The sequence below is a fragment of the Megalops cyprinoides genome, chromosome 24 (assembly GCF_013368585.1).
Source record: "Megalops cyprinoides isolate fMegCyp1 chromosome 24, fMegCyp1.pri, whole genome shotgun sequence".
Lineage (NCBI taxonomy): Eukaryota > Metazoa > Chordata > Actinopteri > Elopiformes > Megalopidae > Megalops > Megalops cyprinoides.
In genome coordinates, this window is record NC_050606.1 from 4,080,485 (window position 1) to 4,095,345 (window position 14,861).

The window sequence follows — 14,861 nt, forward strand, 5'->3', positions numbered from 1 at the left end:
AAGCACAGTATAGTAGCTTAAGTGTAGTTCTTGACAATAAAGACTTTGTGGCCTAACTAAAAAAAAAAAACGCCCTCTCTGTCTTCGCCTTAACAGCTGTATCCGGTTCCCGGCTTGGGTGACGAAGACTTCAACATCCCCCCCATCACGCCCCCCTCCCTCCCTGAGCACGTTCTGGCTCACCCACCCGAATCAGAAACTGGAGTGTACCACTCCCCGTGTCCCCCCACCCCCCAAAACGGGCTACACCCCTTCCACCCCCACAGCTTGGACCTGCCTGGCATCACCGTCTCCACTATGTTGAGCCAAGATGGACGCCTGCCCCCTGGTTTCCTGTCCTCGGTGAGTGTGCAGGGCTTGTCAAAGCTACAGAGCGGACATTCTGGTCTGCAGCTGACTCTAGACAAAGCACACTGGGTTCTGTGGTTTAGCTACAGTCTATGGACATCTGCTTCTTAGCCCGCAGACTGTCTGTGCTCTTCAACCCATCAGATAGAGTGAAAAGGTCAGGCCGAAGTTAGGTTATTAGCTTCTCACCTGGTCAGATTTGAGCACCTGTGTTTGGTAAAGCAAGGATGGGCTCAGGTGACACAGGTGTTTTTTGTTGTAGATCTGTACATATGGACACACATAGATGCATATTAGCTACATCCAAGCAATGAGTGACTCAGGGATCAGTAGGTATTATTTTGCATTATGTAGCTAAAATATCCATTTTTCATTTTAGGGCCGGTTTACTTAACTTATACTTAAAAGTATTTTTTTTTTGTTTTGTTTTCAAGTACCTCTTTTGTTTTAGCTCAGTTATTAATGATACTGTATACATGCACATGTATACTGCACATTTATGCATTTGTTTATTTATTTTAATTTTGAGAGTTTTGTGGGCCATTATGAAACATATGTAACAAGCCGTTGAAGTTCACATGTAGAGAAAGGAAAGTTAAGGCTCTGGTTTGCTTTTACTTGCAGGAGTCTCATCACAGCATGTCCTACCCGGCAGCAAAGAGTGCTCTGACTAACTGTGGTTAACCTATCCCCTGACAGATCTCACAAGCTGTGCAAACCGAAACCAGCAATTTTTTTTTTTTTTTTTACATCTTAACTATTGTTTCCCCGCATTTTTTGATCTCAAAGTGGAGGGTGGCCAAAATATTGACGGTTACGTTTCAGAATGTGTCACCTGCGCAATCCTGTCAATCTCGTGGAATCAGACAGCTAGCCTCACACACACACGCACGCTTCTGAAACCTCACGGTGAGCGTTTTCAAACCGTGCTGATGTGAGAATATCCCGCGTACCCGTGCACTGTGTTAACCCCACCTCACACTCTCTGCATGCTTTTGTTGTGTTTTTCAGTTTAAAAAGAAAAAACAATTTAAAGCCGTGTGAATTTTTCAAATCACAGAGGTGAACAGGGGGGGGGGGGGGGATTTTTTGTTTTACCCTGGGTTCAAACCACAGTCACCCATGTCGGGAAACGTCTCTTTCGAAATCTCTGATATTCACGTCCCAATATCAGACTTTGCAGATAAAAATCTCCTGGGGCCTTTGTTTATTAGCATCTGAGAGAATTAGTGATTAAGGAACTTGTCTTTTAACCAGAGGTTTGGAGGTTCAATCCACACCCTCATATTCGTATCTAAAACAGACAGTGGAGTGGCTGTAATAATGCTAAGAGAATAGCGACACATCCAGCCCACTTTATTTCACATACTGTGCAGAAAGGAAGGTAAGTTCTTTAAGTAAATTAAAGTGAGTTCTTCAAGTAATGTGTTGTTGGAGATCAAGATGGAACCACTCTTTTTTATTTTAATTTGACTGAATCACCCTCTCACTAGTGTAGTGAGCTGCATAACTGCGTTACTTTGGTAATGTGGTATATTCATGACTGGTTTAAAAATAAAAAAATTACGTTTAAGTTGGATTGTGCACAAATAAATAGTTAATTGATCGAGTAAAGCTAAATAATTGTAAAAAATCTGGAGCACATTCAGGATGAAAGGTTTGTGGATTGAGTCAGGCATCTGTTCCTCTGCTTTTATATACTTGGAACTGTAGGACTATCCATTAAGGGTTGCTAAGAGTTATAGTTGCCTGGTGACGGGGGGGGAGGGGGGGGGTATAGGGATGTTGGCATGCTTGCAGCTGCCGTATACAATGAAAGCATTTGATTGGCTGAATTCTCTCAGATTGAGGCATGAAAGGGGCTCGATTCTCTCATACATTTTCTATTCAGAAATGCTTGGAGTTTCAAGGGCTTGAATTGCTTTGCCTCAGGCGATATTTCATTTTAATGTGTTTTTACTAAAATAAATATTAGACTAAAGTATTTTTGCCTCAGGGCAATTAAGTGCTCTCTGTTGCTTCTTCTCATGGACACATAAAAGCCAACATGAAGAGCTGCACACCATCATATGTCCTTAAAAGGAAGTGAAGTATGGCAATGTTTGTGACAAAATACTCCACTAAACCAAATACTAAATTTGTGGAATTAGCGTAATGAATCCGTCATGTATTACAGTTTTGTTTATTGTGATTTATGAAGCGCACAAATTGATGGCGCTTGCAGAATAAACACTTTGTGATTTGATTAAATCGCCTTCTGGCAAAATCAGCTTGGTTATTGCAAATTTTAAAATCTAAATCAATATCTCTTTTAATCTTAAGTATTACACTTACACTGTTTGTTGGCATGGGATGTTGTAGGTCCAGTTGTCTATCCTGTTACTTGTCTCTGGGTAGGAGTGTGGACTGTATGCTAATATCTTAATATTAATTTATCCAAATATCTGAAATATATATATATAATATTCTGTATATGTTTTTTCATTTTCTGATTTTGCTAGAGGCAAATTACACAACACACTCCAACAATGTATTTAAATTATTACTAATTTGTTGTTAAATTTATGATAAAGATACTTTCATTGTATTTAAAGCAGTGGATACTGAAAAAAAAAATAATGTAAGCATACCTTATAACATGTTAAGTATGTGGTTTGGTTTGACAGAGTTGAGCTCCACTGAAAACTCAATGAGACTGCTCCCAAGAAAGATAAAAAAAACATTTTTGCAGATGGGTGGAAAGGCAGTTTATTCTTGAGTTGCAGTCACAGGCATGGCAAATTAAAAAAATATTCAAATAAAGCCATGCTCCTGCCATGTCCAATATCACTCGTAGAACAAAATACCAGCATTGCAGCCATAAAGGATATATTGAATTTACATCTGCGTTACTGAAAGGTCAGTGTTTTCTTCACTTGAAAATATCAAAAATGACAGGTGTGATATGATCCACAGACTCACCTTTTCACAGTCTGGTGTGGTTTTTAAGTTGATTCTCATTTGGGCCTTTACAGCAATGAATAGGCAAATTAGTAAAAATGATAATATGGTAAGATTAAAAACCACGTTAGAATATGGAAATTTTTCACCGTGTGCCCAAATGAGCTGAAACAGAAAAATTGCAGGGGAACTCCACTGACAAAAAATTATGATTTTAGTTACTTTTTTCTTTCTCGCCTACCAAATGCTTTCAGCCAACCTTTCCCAGGTGGGCACCAGGCTTTCACACCAGTTAGATGTAGCAAAAATTCCAATTAGTCAGTTTACCGCCCCTGTCGAATTAGATTATTTCAGTTTTGTTTCACCGTAAACCGCACACGCTTTGCACTGGGAATCTACACCCAAACGCACCCCGAAATTAACACTGGGAAAGTGTTCAGCACACATTTAATGACTTGTTTTGCAAGGGCTGTTTACTTGCGGTTTGTCGGTACGTCGGCATGTGTATCATTTTCTCAGGGATTCATTTTTGTGTGATTATTAACTTTTCTAAATAACAGGAAGACTGTTGATTGTTACCAGATAACAGCTTTTAGGTGACCTTTCTCGGTCGTGCTGAGAGGAAATCAGACTGGGCCTTCATAGCAGCTAGGATGTAGGGTGTGGCAAAAAATTTCTCAGGTTCGATTAAAGCGACAGGCAGAGGAGGAACTGAAACGTAGCCTTCGGCAGGCACGCTCAGGGCACACGCTTACATCACCTGCTGGACCAAACCGATTCCGGGAACTTCAGTATTAAAAATGTCCCAGTTCAAAAAAAAAAAGATCAAATCGAAAAAAAGGAGCATGGAGCACAAGATGAGGGGACGGCAGGAGATTCACCTGCCGAAACTGACGACAGTTGCGGGACGGCCCACAAAATTTTCCTCTTGCTTTCCTCATCATGAGCTTATTTACGATAACGCACAAATCTTCACTTTACAGGGCCTTAACACCCCAAAGACAGACTGCGTGACTAAGCACTTACTCCATTTCCCAGGACCCACACATGGCACACCCCGACCCACAGCGATGCACCGGCCAACCGCAGATGGAAGCTTTCAGGCCCAGCATCCAATCAGTGATGATGCCGCATGGGCACCTGACCACTATCAACCAATCACAGCTCAGCGGACGTCATGGGCTGAGCGGTAATAACGGCCAGCATGGCTCCCCCTCTCCTCCAGGAAGTAAACGGGCAACGCCTTCTCCATCTAGCTCTGTGCAGGAGGAGGAAGTGGAGGAGTCTCTGAAGGTAAATAGAGGAGGCATTGTCAGGTGGCAAACTCTGATTGGGTATTCAGGGGGAAATGTTTCAACTCTGACCTTCTGGCAGCATTTTTTGCTTTCATGATCTGTTAAAACATCACTTCCTTTTTTTTTCTGACATTTTATCACATTCACTCTATTTTTTTAGGCCGACATTTTAACTTACTCTACTGAGAGTTCACAAAGTCAGTGCGGAAGCGTGCAGTTGTGTGCTGTACGCCTGACACACATGTTTTTGTCTTAAGACCATTTACTGGGAGATGGGGTAGGAAACAAAGACAATGGAGCAAGCTGCTCTGGGAAACAGCTCCCAGTACAGGTCTCTGCAACCTCTACAAAGAGGGGGAGAAACTATTATTACAGCATTTAACAGTGATCGCCCACTCTTTTATCGCGTACAGAAAGCAGTACTACATCTTACTAGCACTTAAACATTTGCCTTTTTGACTGTATGGTGCATGTGTTCCAAAACCATTTACATTTTCATTTGTCCCTAAAATAAACCACACATTGAAAGGATCACTGGTCTGGGGACAGTAATACAAAATGTCTGGTTTGAGGCTGTCGTTTACAGTAGTGACTGCGTTAAGCCACAAAGTTCTTTGTCCGTTAGTGTCATGATCTTTCTCAAAATGACACAGAGGAAACGGTGATGTTGAAGGTCAGGCAGAGGGAGCATGTTATCGGTCCCTCTTGCATCACCCAAAAACAGCACGTGCTGTATTCTCATCTCCACAGTCTGAGACAGAAATGTTCTAATGTGGGAAAAAAAGCCACGCAAAAATGACTTATTTTACTGTATCGGTGCTACTGGTTACTGGTTTGATGCAGAAAAAAAAAGATTAAGTAGGCACTTGATACTAACAAATGTTTTACTTTTAAAAAATCTCAGGAGTGTCAGTTGTGTTGAAGCGTTTTACGATGAATCATGGTGATTCAAAACAAATATGCGAATGCGTACACGTGCCCACATACTTAAAGAGATTACTCTGTATGAATGTGCAATTTGCATGTTTCAGTATGATGTGACCACGGAATGCGAGGTTACGTTTTGTTTCTCCAAGCTCTCTCGTTTTTTTTTCTTTTCTTTTTTAAACGACGCATTTGGCCTCGCAGGTGAGTGGGGCGGAGAAGCGGCCTGCAGCGGACGCAGGGAAGAAGCCCAAAACACAGAAGAAGAAAAAGAAGAAGGACCCCAACGAGCCGCAGAAGCCCGTCTCCGCCTACGCCCTGTTCTTCAGAGACACACAGGCCACCATCAAGGGCCAGAATCCCAGCGCCACCTTCGGGGAGGTCTCCAAAATCGTGGCGTCCACGTGGGACGGCCTGGGCGAGGAGCAGAAACAGGTGCTGCCCCCTGCTGGCTCAACCCTGCAACACGTCACTAATTACGCCTGACCTGTTGTACCAGTTTTACAAGTTTTACACTTTTTGCCATTTAACATAAATGGAGGTAGAGGGAGAAGAAGAGTACACTGATCCTATTCATATCTGTATTATGTACAACAAAGTATAGAAGATCTTGTGGCCAAGATAATGAGAGCGAACCTGAAAACAGGAAGTACTGCTTGGCATGAATGTTTGAAATGGTGTATCATGAATGTCAATGGGGTTATTTGACTTCCAAGGACAATGGTACATTGTGGGAACTCAGGGGCGGCTTTCTCTTTACAGTTATATAAGAAGAAAACTGAACTGGCAAAGAAGGAGTATCTGAAACAGCTGGCGGCTTACCGAGCCAGCATGGTGTCTCAGGTATGTGGGAATGTCAAACTGACATACTTTGTCTAAGCATCAATGCAGTCCTTTGTCCGTAATCACATGGTTGCAGATTTGATGGGCAGCCCTACTGTAGACTGGATTAGATGATCTTTCAATGAACTGACACCACCCTTAATCGATATAAATTTAGCATGAGGGTGACATTAATTGTGAGTGATATTTCAAATCATATTTCAAATTCAAATGCAAGAATCATACAGTAAGCACTCTGTTACACATATAGTTGCTGTTCAAAGCTTAATTCTCTAACAGGGTGATGCTCAGTACACATTTTTTGCCTGAATTTTGTTGCTTTAATCACCCAGTTTTTGAGAGTGACTGTCTCTTTGGGCTGTGAGGCTCAGATAAAGAGACACACAGTTTCATTGTGCGTTTTGCCTGTTTGTCTCCAGAGTTGCAACGAGGTGAGTGATGTCACGGCGCCGCAGGCCTCTCAGAGGGCGGGCTCCAAGCTGGCGGTGTTCCAGGGGGCAGGGCTTTACCACGGACACGCCCTCCAGCAGCAACCAGGCGCAAACCCCCTCCTGCACCCCGCCTTGCCCCGCAGCATTGTCCCCCAGCCTGGCGTGCCCATGCCCGGGCCCCTCCCCGGCACCAACATGCCGCCCCCTGCCCTCCTACCCACAATGCACCAGCACGCCAGCCTCCAGCATCAGCACCAGCCCGTCGCCATGCAGAGGCTGCCCGGCAACCACCAGCCCCTCGGCAACCACCCGCAGCTCCCACTCCACTCCCCGACCATGCCACAGGTGAGCCCCGCCCACCGTAACCCGACACTGCTCATAATTACCACTAACAGCAAAGGTGCTAACCACGGCCTGTCGGCTAACCCCCCAACCCACTTTTCTGCTAAAGAGACATGAACTGTAAATGGATCCTTCTGACTAAACTAAATTAAAATAAAGTAAATAAATACCTGCATAAAGGTATTCAGTGAAATTCAGAAAATCACTTTTTGGTGGGAAAGGATCATCTTTGCCACAGTATTGGACTGTGGCTCTCCTAACAGGTGCTGAATAAAAAAGTCTGCTTTATAATTTCAATCAAGGGAACAAATGTATCCGATTCAGATCACCGCTGAAAAAAAAAAAAGCAGGAAAAGTTAAATGTCTCCATTTGAATATGAAAGAGCCATTGTGTGAGTTTGCCAGCCAGCTCTGGCAGGAATGAAATGTTCCGAAAGTGAAGACCTGATTGAATTCATGTTCTTTTTTATCAGTCCTCTGCAGGCATGTTAAACTCTAGCTGCGGAGGAGCATCCCTTTAAAAAAAACGCCTTTCCCCTTGTGGATTATACAATGCGTTTGTCTGAACTCCAGTTTTAGATTAGCGCAGTGCGGTGTCTCTCCCTGTTTGGCTCATCTGGTCTCTGAAAAAGGGGGGAACTGCTCGCTCCGCTCAGAGTTTTTAAGCTCCTCTTTACAAAGACGCTAAATCCAGCGCAAAGTAATAATCTGCGCTCTTCTTGCACGTTTGCTGGGGACCAATGAGAATCAGCGTTTCGGCGAGGGCTGGCTGTAGGCAGCGGGAGTAGCATAAAAGAGAGACTGAGCTTTTGTGTTGCAATGAAGGAAAACTTTTTGGGGGGGGGTTTAAAAACACCCCCCCTACCTGCAGCCGAACTCTGCCAGACACAGGCATTCCCTCACCTGTCTCTCACAGAAAGATACACACTCATCCAGACTCTGATCTTTCTCCATTTCAGTCTTTCTGTTACATTGTAATTTTGCACCAAAACAAATCATGATCCTGCAGTGCTGTATTTTTGTCGAACCGGTACAGCAATACTTTGAATACATTGCATTATTGTCATGTAGCTTATTCAGCTGTATACGTACTGAGGCAGTTGTGGGTTAAGGGTAAAACAGCAATGTCCCCAGCAGGGAATCAAACAAGCAACCTTTGCACCTTACCACGACACCACAGTGCTGCCCACACTCTCACGTATTACTCAAAGACTACGACAAAGCGAAATGCAAAATGCTTGCTTTAAGTGTTGAATACAACAACGCTCTTTAAAAGCGGAAACACACAGGACATGATCTCATTATTAAGCACATGTACCTCACTGCAGTGGGGTCTTGCTGACTGATTCAGAATGCTCAGACATGCCTCTTTGAAAGCCCCCTAAAATTACGCCCTGTTGTGGGAGACTCCCATGTCTAGATTAGGAGATGTTCTGATTGGTCCTTCAGAAATGTGTCTGACTGGGATTTATCTCTGCTGTTTTTTTTTCAGGGATACCCCACCCAGCCAGAGTTCCTCAACATGCTGAATGGAATGACCACATCAGGGCCAAGCCTGGCACCATCCATGGATTACAGCCAATCAGGAGGCAGGAACCCCTCAGCCCAGAGTGTGGACTGGGGTGTGGACTACTGTAGCAATGGGTCAGTGTGGCTGCACAGCACACACACACACGCACACACACACGCACACACACACGCACACACACATGCACGCACACACACACGCACACACACACGCACACACACACACACACGTACACACACACACACACGCGCATGCACGCACACACATGCGCACACACACACATGCACATAGAGTTAACTGATGTGTCAGAGTTAAGTCTTTCATGGCAAATGTAGTATTAATAAGATCTTTCACACTATGTGTGCATTGTCAGCTGGTATAACACATTACATTCTGTTAAAAAATGTGTTCATTTTATCTATGCTTCTGTTAGACCTCACTGATGGAATATAATCATTGTTATGAATAATGGTTTTTTGTGTAAGTGCGGAAACAAGCTTGTCTTTCTTTTCGTGCTTCCAGGAACCTGCAAGGCGAAAGGGCTCTGTATCTCAGCTGATCTCAGGACTCACAAGAAATTCTTTACGGAAGTCACAGTCTAAGGCCATGATGTCATTTTCCTCGAATCACTTTGGCCTTACGTCTCAACTGAGAATTTAAGGAAGTGTCAGTTTTTTTTTTTTTTACTCAGATAACATTTTCTCTGTGCCATAGCTTGGGCTAAAATCAAAAAATGTGAAAGTTAGGATGAAGCATCATTGCCTTTTAATTTCTTGCTGCAAGTTTGGGACAGACTAATGGGAGGGGGGGGGGGGCTAGGAAACACAGCCCCTCCGGTTGTTTGAGAGCTCAGCTATTGCTGTCATCCCTGGAGAAGACACAACCAAAACATCACACCTGCTTTTTTACCTGCATGTCGAAAGAGCAGAGCACACAGCCTGTAGGGATCTGTTTGGACAGAAGCCTTTGAGTTGATGCACCTGCTATTTGCCTTAAAAAGGTTTCGTTTCCAGAAACGGAATTCTAAAATTCTGTCACACTGTTAAAATGGCTGTGAGTGGGATCTTCTGACAACTTTTGCTGACTGATATTCATTGTGTAAATAGAATCTACAGTATGTCACACTCTCTTCAGAGTATAAAAATGTATCTCTCCTTTTTTTTTACAGTATAGTGAATTTGAAAGGGATGAGGCCAGTTAATTTCAGATCAGATCTAATCACTGTGGTACTCAGTCTTTAAATCTGAGATAAACTCAGTAAGTTTCAAAGTGTCATTTCTGACACATTATTCCTCATAAATTTCAATCAGTGTTTTTGCTGTAACACATGCAGTATGAATGGTGAACAGAGGAATTATTATGAGAGTCGGCATGTTGTGTAAGGAACTTGCTGACTGTTGAATTTGGCTCTCAGACTGAAGGACATTGTGCATTGTGGTTAGATGTGAGTAGTTCTTAAACAGGATATCACACAGATAAATTCTGAGACTGTTTTTTTTTTACTTTATTTATATTGTAATAAAACTGGTAAATAATGTTTGCAATCTTCCCACGTTATTTTAAAGCATCTGATGTCATACACCCATGTAAAGGAGTTGAATAATAATATTGATATGAAATCAGGTTGAAATAAATGGGACACAGGAAGGACACAGAAATGCTTTTTTTGTATTTGATGTGTCTGTCAATAAAAATGCCACCAAAACCCTGCTTCTCTGTTGTTAATTAGATTAATCAGCAGTGACAAAATGGACATATGGCTAATTCATACCATGTCTATATTAAAACTTTTTATGAAACATGTTGTACCTATTTATGAAATACTAAATATGGGTGTTTGTATGTAACTATATCATTATTGAAAGATGTATTTTTTATTGGCAGAACTGATCCAAACAACTAAGGGAATTCTTCATTCCTGTTTCGTTTTTATTGTGTTTGAAAAATAAAGCCAAACCTGCATTTTTTTGTGCAGTAACCAAACCTTGTGGACTGAGACTTTTTTTTGTAGAATGGAGAGTTTAACTGCGGTGAATGAGATTTTACAAACAATTCTTCTTTTAGTTTTTTGCATTTTTAAATGTGAAACTTGTTGTTGTGCAAGACTGCTTCATTACGCAGTGAGACAACAACAAGAATTGTTGACTCATTAGAATGCAACGGCTGCCAGTGTGATATTTAGTCAATGAATTGAACAATGTGTCCCTCATAAAAATTCAGAGAGTACCCTTTGAAAATGGGCGTTAAATTGCACACAATAGCTTATTAACAACATAAACCATACTGAAGGGGATTTCAATGCTAAGTAATGAAAAAAGTCTTGCCTAAGTGGGTCACGTGATCTTAGTGGTTTAAGGCAACAGCACCATCTGCTGCAAGAGTGTGATATTTTGATTACAATAACTTTTGCACATTAGTTTAATTTCAAAATAGTAGTATTTCTATTTTACACAAATACGTAACAATTAGACAGAAATTCTGAAATTAATTTATTGAAGACGATAACCTAAAGACCTTTCCAATATCATACTATTTCTTAAAAGGCATCAAATAAAATTCCTTTTTTGAGTGCAGTTATGTCACTACTTGTTTACATTTACATTTATTCATTTAGCAGATGCTTTTATCCAAAGCGACTTACATAGGTTACAGTTCTTTACAATGTTATCCATTTATACAGCTGGATATTTACTGAGGCAACTGTGGGTTAAGTATCTTGCCCAAGGGTACAGCAGCAGTGTCCCAGCGGGGATCGAACCAGCAACCTTTCGGTTACGAGTCCTGCTCCTTAACCACTATGCTACACTGCCGCCCTAGACTTGACTCGACTTGTTGGTCAATATTGACCATGGTCCTAAAATAGTCAACATTACGAAACACCAAAACACTATAGCAGTATTTACATGGTTAAATGCGTAAAGAAGACGCCTGTGTGCTCCACTGAAATAAAACTGAATTCTCCCCCCCCCCCCAGCGTAGTGCTAAACTCAGCATTCATGGAATTCAGTTCCCTTGTAACCATAAAATATTTCCTTCGCCATACTGAGTCCCTTTGTCCACTGAACAAAAAAAACCAGACATGAGGATAAAGTAAAAGGCTGAGTGTGACGGCGTGGGTGGGAGTGTGTAGTCACTTTCGAACTGTCACGTGTGGTGACTGCATTGTGCTGGGAATCGCTCACTGCCTGCCATTCCTGATGCAGCAGAGCTGATGGTGTGAAAGCAGTCATGGAGATGGAGCACAATGTCTCAATCACAGCGAGGTCCCGGGACTCCTGATTCTCAAGGCTGGCACCTATCGGTTAAGGCCTGCGTTTTGTTGGAGCATCTTCCCAGGTTTGAATCTGTCTGCTGAAATCACTTCCAACAGTATCCAGACTTACTCCATTCTCCAGATTATTCACAGCACAAAGGCATCCTTTTCCGGTGTGGTTCTGGTGTTTTTACCTTTACTGCGACGAGTACATGTTCCTATGTTTACATCGTCATTATAAGCAGCATCTTACAGAGTAGTGAAAAGGTTTTTGCAACTCTTAATTAATCAAATTAATTTAGCAATTTCAGTTATTAAGGCACACTTTCATTATTTCATTCATGTCTGCTGCTGGCTATCTTCCTGCCCATTTTCTACACTTTTTCCACAAAGCAAAATCACCAAACAAGATTTGATATATATATATATATATATATATATATATATATATATATATATATATATGCAGCATACACAAAATCACTTCAATATGTAATAAAGACAGAAATAATTTGTGTTTACATTGTCATGTGAACTTTGACCTCTGACATCTCACCAGTATTTTAAAATTGATTACGCATTGAAAACAGCTGAGAAAAAAGTAAAACGATATATATTGTTTTGAAAGTCTGTAAATGTATGGTATATTATGAAACATACTTTACTTTAGTGCTTTCTGGGACTTGCAGTGTGTAATATAGTTGCATTGGCTGTGTGTGTGTCTGAGGATTGCATTTGCCTCAACTTGAAAATGCAGCGGTTATCGCCGTGAGACAAGCCAATGCGTGCAACTGGCGATCTCACAAGGGCGAAAGGGTGAAACCTCTCTGTGCTGTGTCGGGCTCCAGTGTGAGCTGACAGAAATCTGCAGAGGAGAGGGAGATTACTGTAGGAGAGAGTCAGAGACACACTAGTTCGATAGCCACATCATCATCCTCATTATTGATTTATTCCTCTTAACTTAGCCACCCGCAATTATCAGCATCTCTTCATGAATCAACCTTCAACTGTTTCATTCATTTTAGTACTACTGCCAGGTCTTCTGTATATATTGAAGTATATATTTAACTTGTCGGAAGAAACTTTATTTTACAGTAAGTTCAACCAACCTCTTAAACCCACCTCAAACCACATTTTCGGGAGGACAGCCCCCTACCGGTTTGACATATATTAACTGAGTGGAGGTTTCCAGCTGATGCTGTGATCTGAGAATTTACAGGTTTAAACTGGTCGCGGCCCTCAAAGTTCTTGTAATGTGAACAGGACAGTACAGTATGAGGTATTGAAAGAACATACTGTACTGTACTTATTGTACTGACAAGGATAATAATATAATCCATTCTTCACGTGCCACTTCATTTGAGAATCAAAAAAGGAATCTGTAAACTAACCAATAAAAAACATGTTAAGAAGTCTTCACGTCAGATTTGCTGTGTCAGATTTATGAGAGACATACTTCAGGTTTTGATTTTTTTCAAACTGTTCTGCATACAGTTTGTCTTGTAAATGTTTAATTCATTGTTTTTAATGGAGGGTCAGGACTCTGTGAGCACAGCATGGCCACTGGCACAGACATTGTCTGCCTGTACCAGTCAGCTTCAGAGAATATGGACTGTGCTCACTCTCACCCTTCACTGCAGACCTGGAGTTTAAGTCTAATTGTGGAACACCTGAATATGAGATTCCTGTATTAAACAGGAATCATGTCTAACTTACATTTCTGCTGCCTGGTTTATCTGCAGCTCCTTCACTATTCCAGCAACCTGTAAGAGCAGAGAGAAACTGAGTGAGAGACACAGCCTGTCTATGAAGCGCAGTGTGGAAACTCAGAGCCCCGTGACAATGGGAGAGCTCCACATACTGTCACGACTGCATCCAGGGACACCACCACAATCACACACTGTGATGTCACATCCTCTAATGTGCTTCATTATAGACAAACAGGACTGACCTGGAGATTCTCAGAATGAACCTTTTAACCCATTCATACATTCATTTTTCAATATGTTTTACACAATTTATGTACTTTTCCTCTAGTGTGTTTTTATGTGAGGTCCATCGGCCAGCACTGCCATGTGCTTACTGTGTATTCATCAAGGATGGAACAGGTTGAGAGAAACCATCAGTCTAAATGGTAAGAACTGTACCTCACCTGTTTCCGGATCACAAACCATCATCTGTGTATTAGAGATCGTTAGAGAAATACAAACTGAAATCAGATACTCTACTTACACACTCAAGTTGCATCCTGGATCATTTTGTATGGCAGAGAAGAGCTTCTCTTCACCCCCCTGCAAGTCATTTGCTCTGAGATTCAGCTCTCTCAGGTGTGAGGGGTTTGAACACACAGCCGAGGCCAGGTGAGCACAGCCTGTCTCTGTGACGCCACACTTACACAGACTGCAGAAAGGAGACGAAAGCTGTTCACTGTCCAAGCTCAGGCTACAGTTAGCTTTGCCGCCTCTATAGGCAGCAGACCTCTTAACTTACATCCTCAAACGTAATCTTAAATATGCAAAGGCATGCTTTCATTCATAAACTAGTTTTTCAACAGCGACCTTTTCACAAACTGATAATCAGGAAAGTCTTCATCACCATTAAACCTTTCATAGTCACAGGTGAATTGACTCCCCCAAATATGTGGGGATAATGAAAGCAAGATTCACTAAAGAATAATGTGTGCAGTAAAACATGCACGGGATTTAATGACCAGATTTACTAAGCAGTCTTAATGGCTGAACTGCACCATTAAGTACTGTTACATTGTGATTGCGACACCATGTGCTTTTGCCAATGACACATATTTGGTTTTCATAAGTGGGATAAATGTACTAAAACTGGCCATTGTGTGAAGTGTTGTCCAATTTACTAAAAACAATATCATACACAAGCCCTGTATTTGTGTTGAAATTTTTCAACCTTTGAAAAACACTCATTTTCTGGGTAGAGCATATGGT

At 41.7% G+C, this 14,861-nt stretch overlaps 2 protein-coding genes across 5 annotated transcripts in view; one reads left to right on the forward strand and one right to left on the reverse strand.

Moving 5' to 3' along the window:
* Positions 1-9,223, forward strand: part of LOC118770869 (thymocyte selection-associated high mobility group box protein TOX-like) — a 26,674-nt gene extending 17,451 nt beyond the window's left edge. Inside the window, exons 3-9 of the mRNA XM_036518628.1 lie at positions 97-335; positions 4,308-4,581; positions 5,712-5,942; positions 6,270-6,350; positions 6,770-7,126; positions 8,616-8,767; positions 9,174-9,223. Of these exons, the coding sequence (XP_036374521.1) occupies positions 97-335; positions 4,308-4,581; positions 5,712-5,942; positions 6,270-6,350; positions 6,770-7,126; positions 8,616-8,767; positions 9,174-9,210 (1,371 nt within the window). The 3' untranslated portion in view covers positions 9,211-9,223. The remainder of the gene's footprint in view (positions 1-96; positions 336-4,307; positions 4,582-5,711; positions 5,943-6,269; positions 6,351-6,769; positions 7,127-8,615; positions 8,768-9,173) is intronic.
* Positions 9,224-12,808: 3,585 nt separating this feature from the next.
* LOC118770861 (NACHT, LRR and PYD domains-containing protein 12-like) overlaps positions 12,809-14,861 on the reverse strand; it is a 29,815-nt gene continuing 27,762 nt past the window's right edge. For all 4 annotated transcript variants that reach the window (XM_036518610.1, XM_036518608.1, XM_036518609.1 and 1 more), the window contains 3 exons: positions 14,137-14,304; positions 13,621-13,667; positions 12,809-13,290 (listed from right to left, as the gene is read on the reverse strand). In XM_036518610.1, the coding sequence (XP_036374503.1) occupies positions 13,655-13,667; positions 14,137-14,304 (181 nt within the window). In that variant the 3' untranslated portion in view covers positions 12,809-13,290; positions 13,621-13,654. The remainder of the gene's footprint in view (positions 13,291-13,620; positions 13,668-14,136; positions 14,305-14,861) is intronic.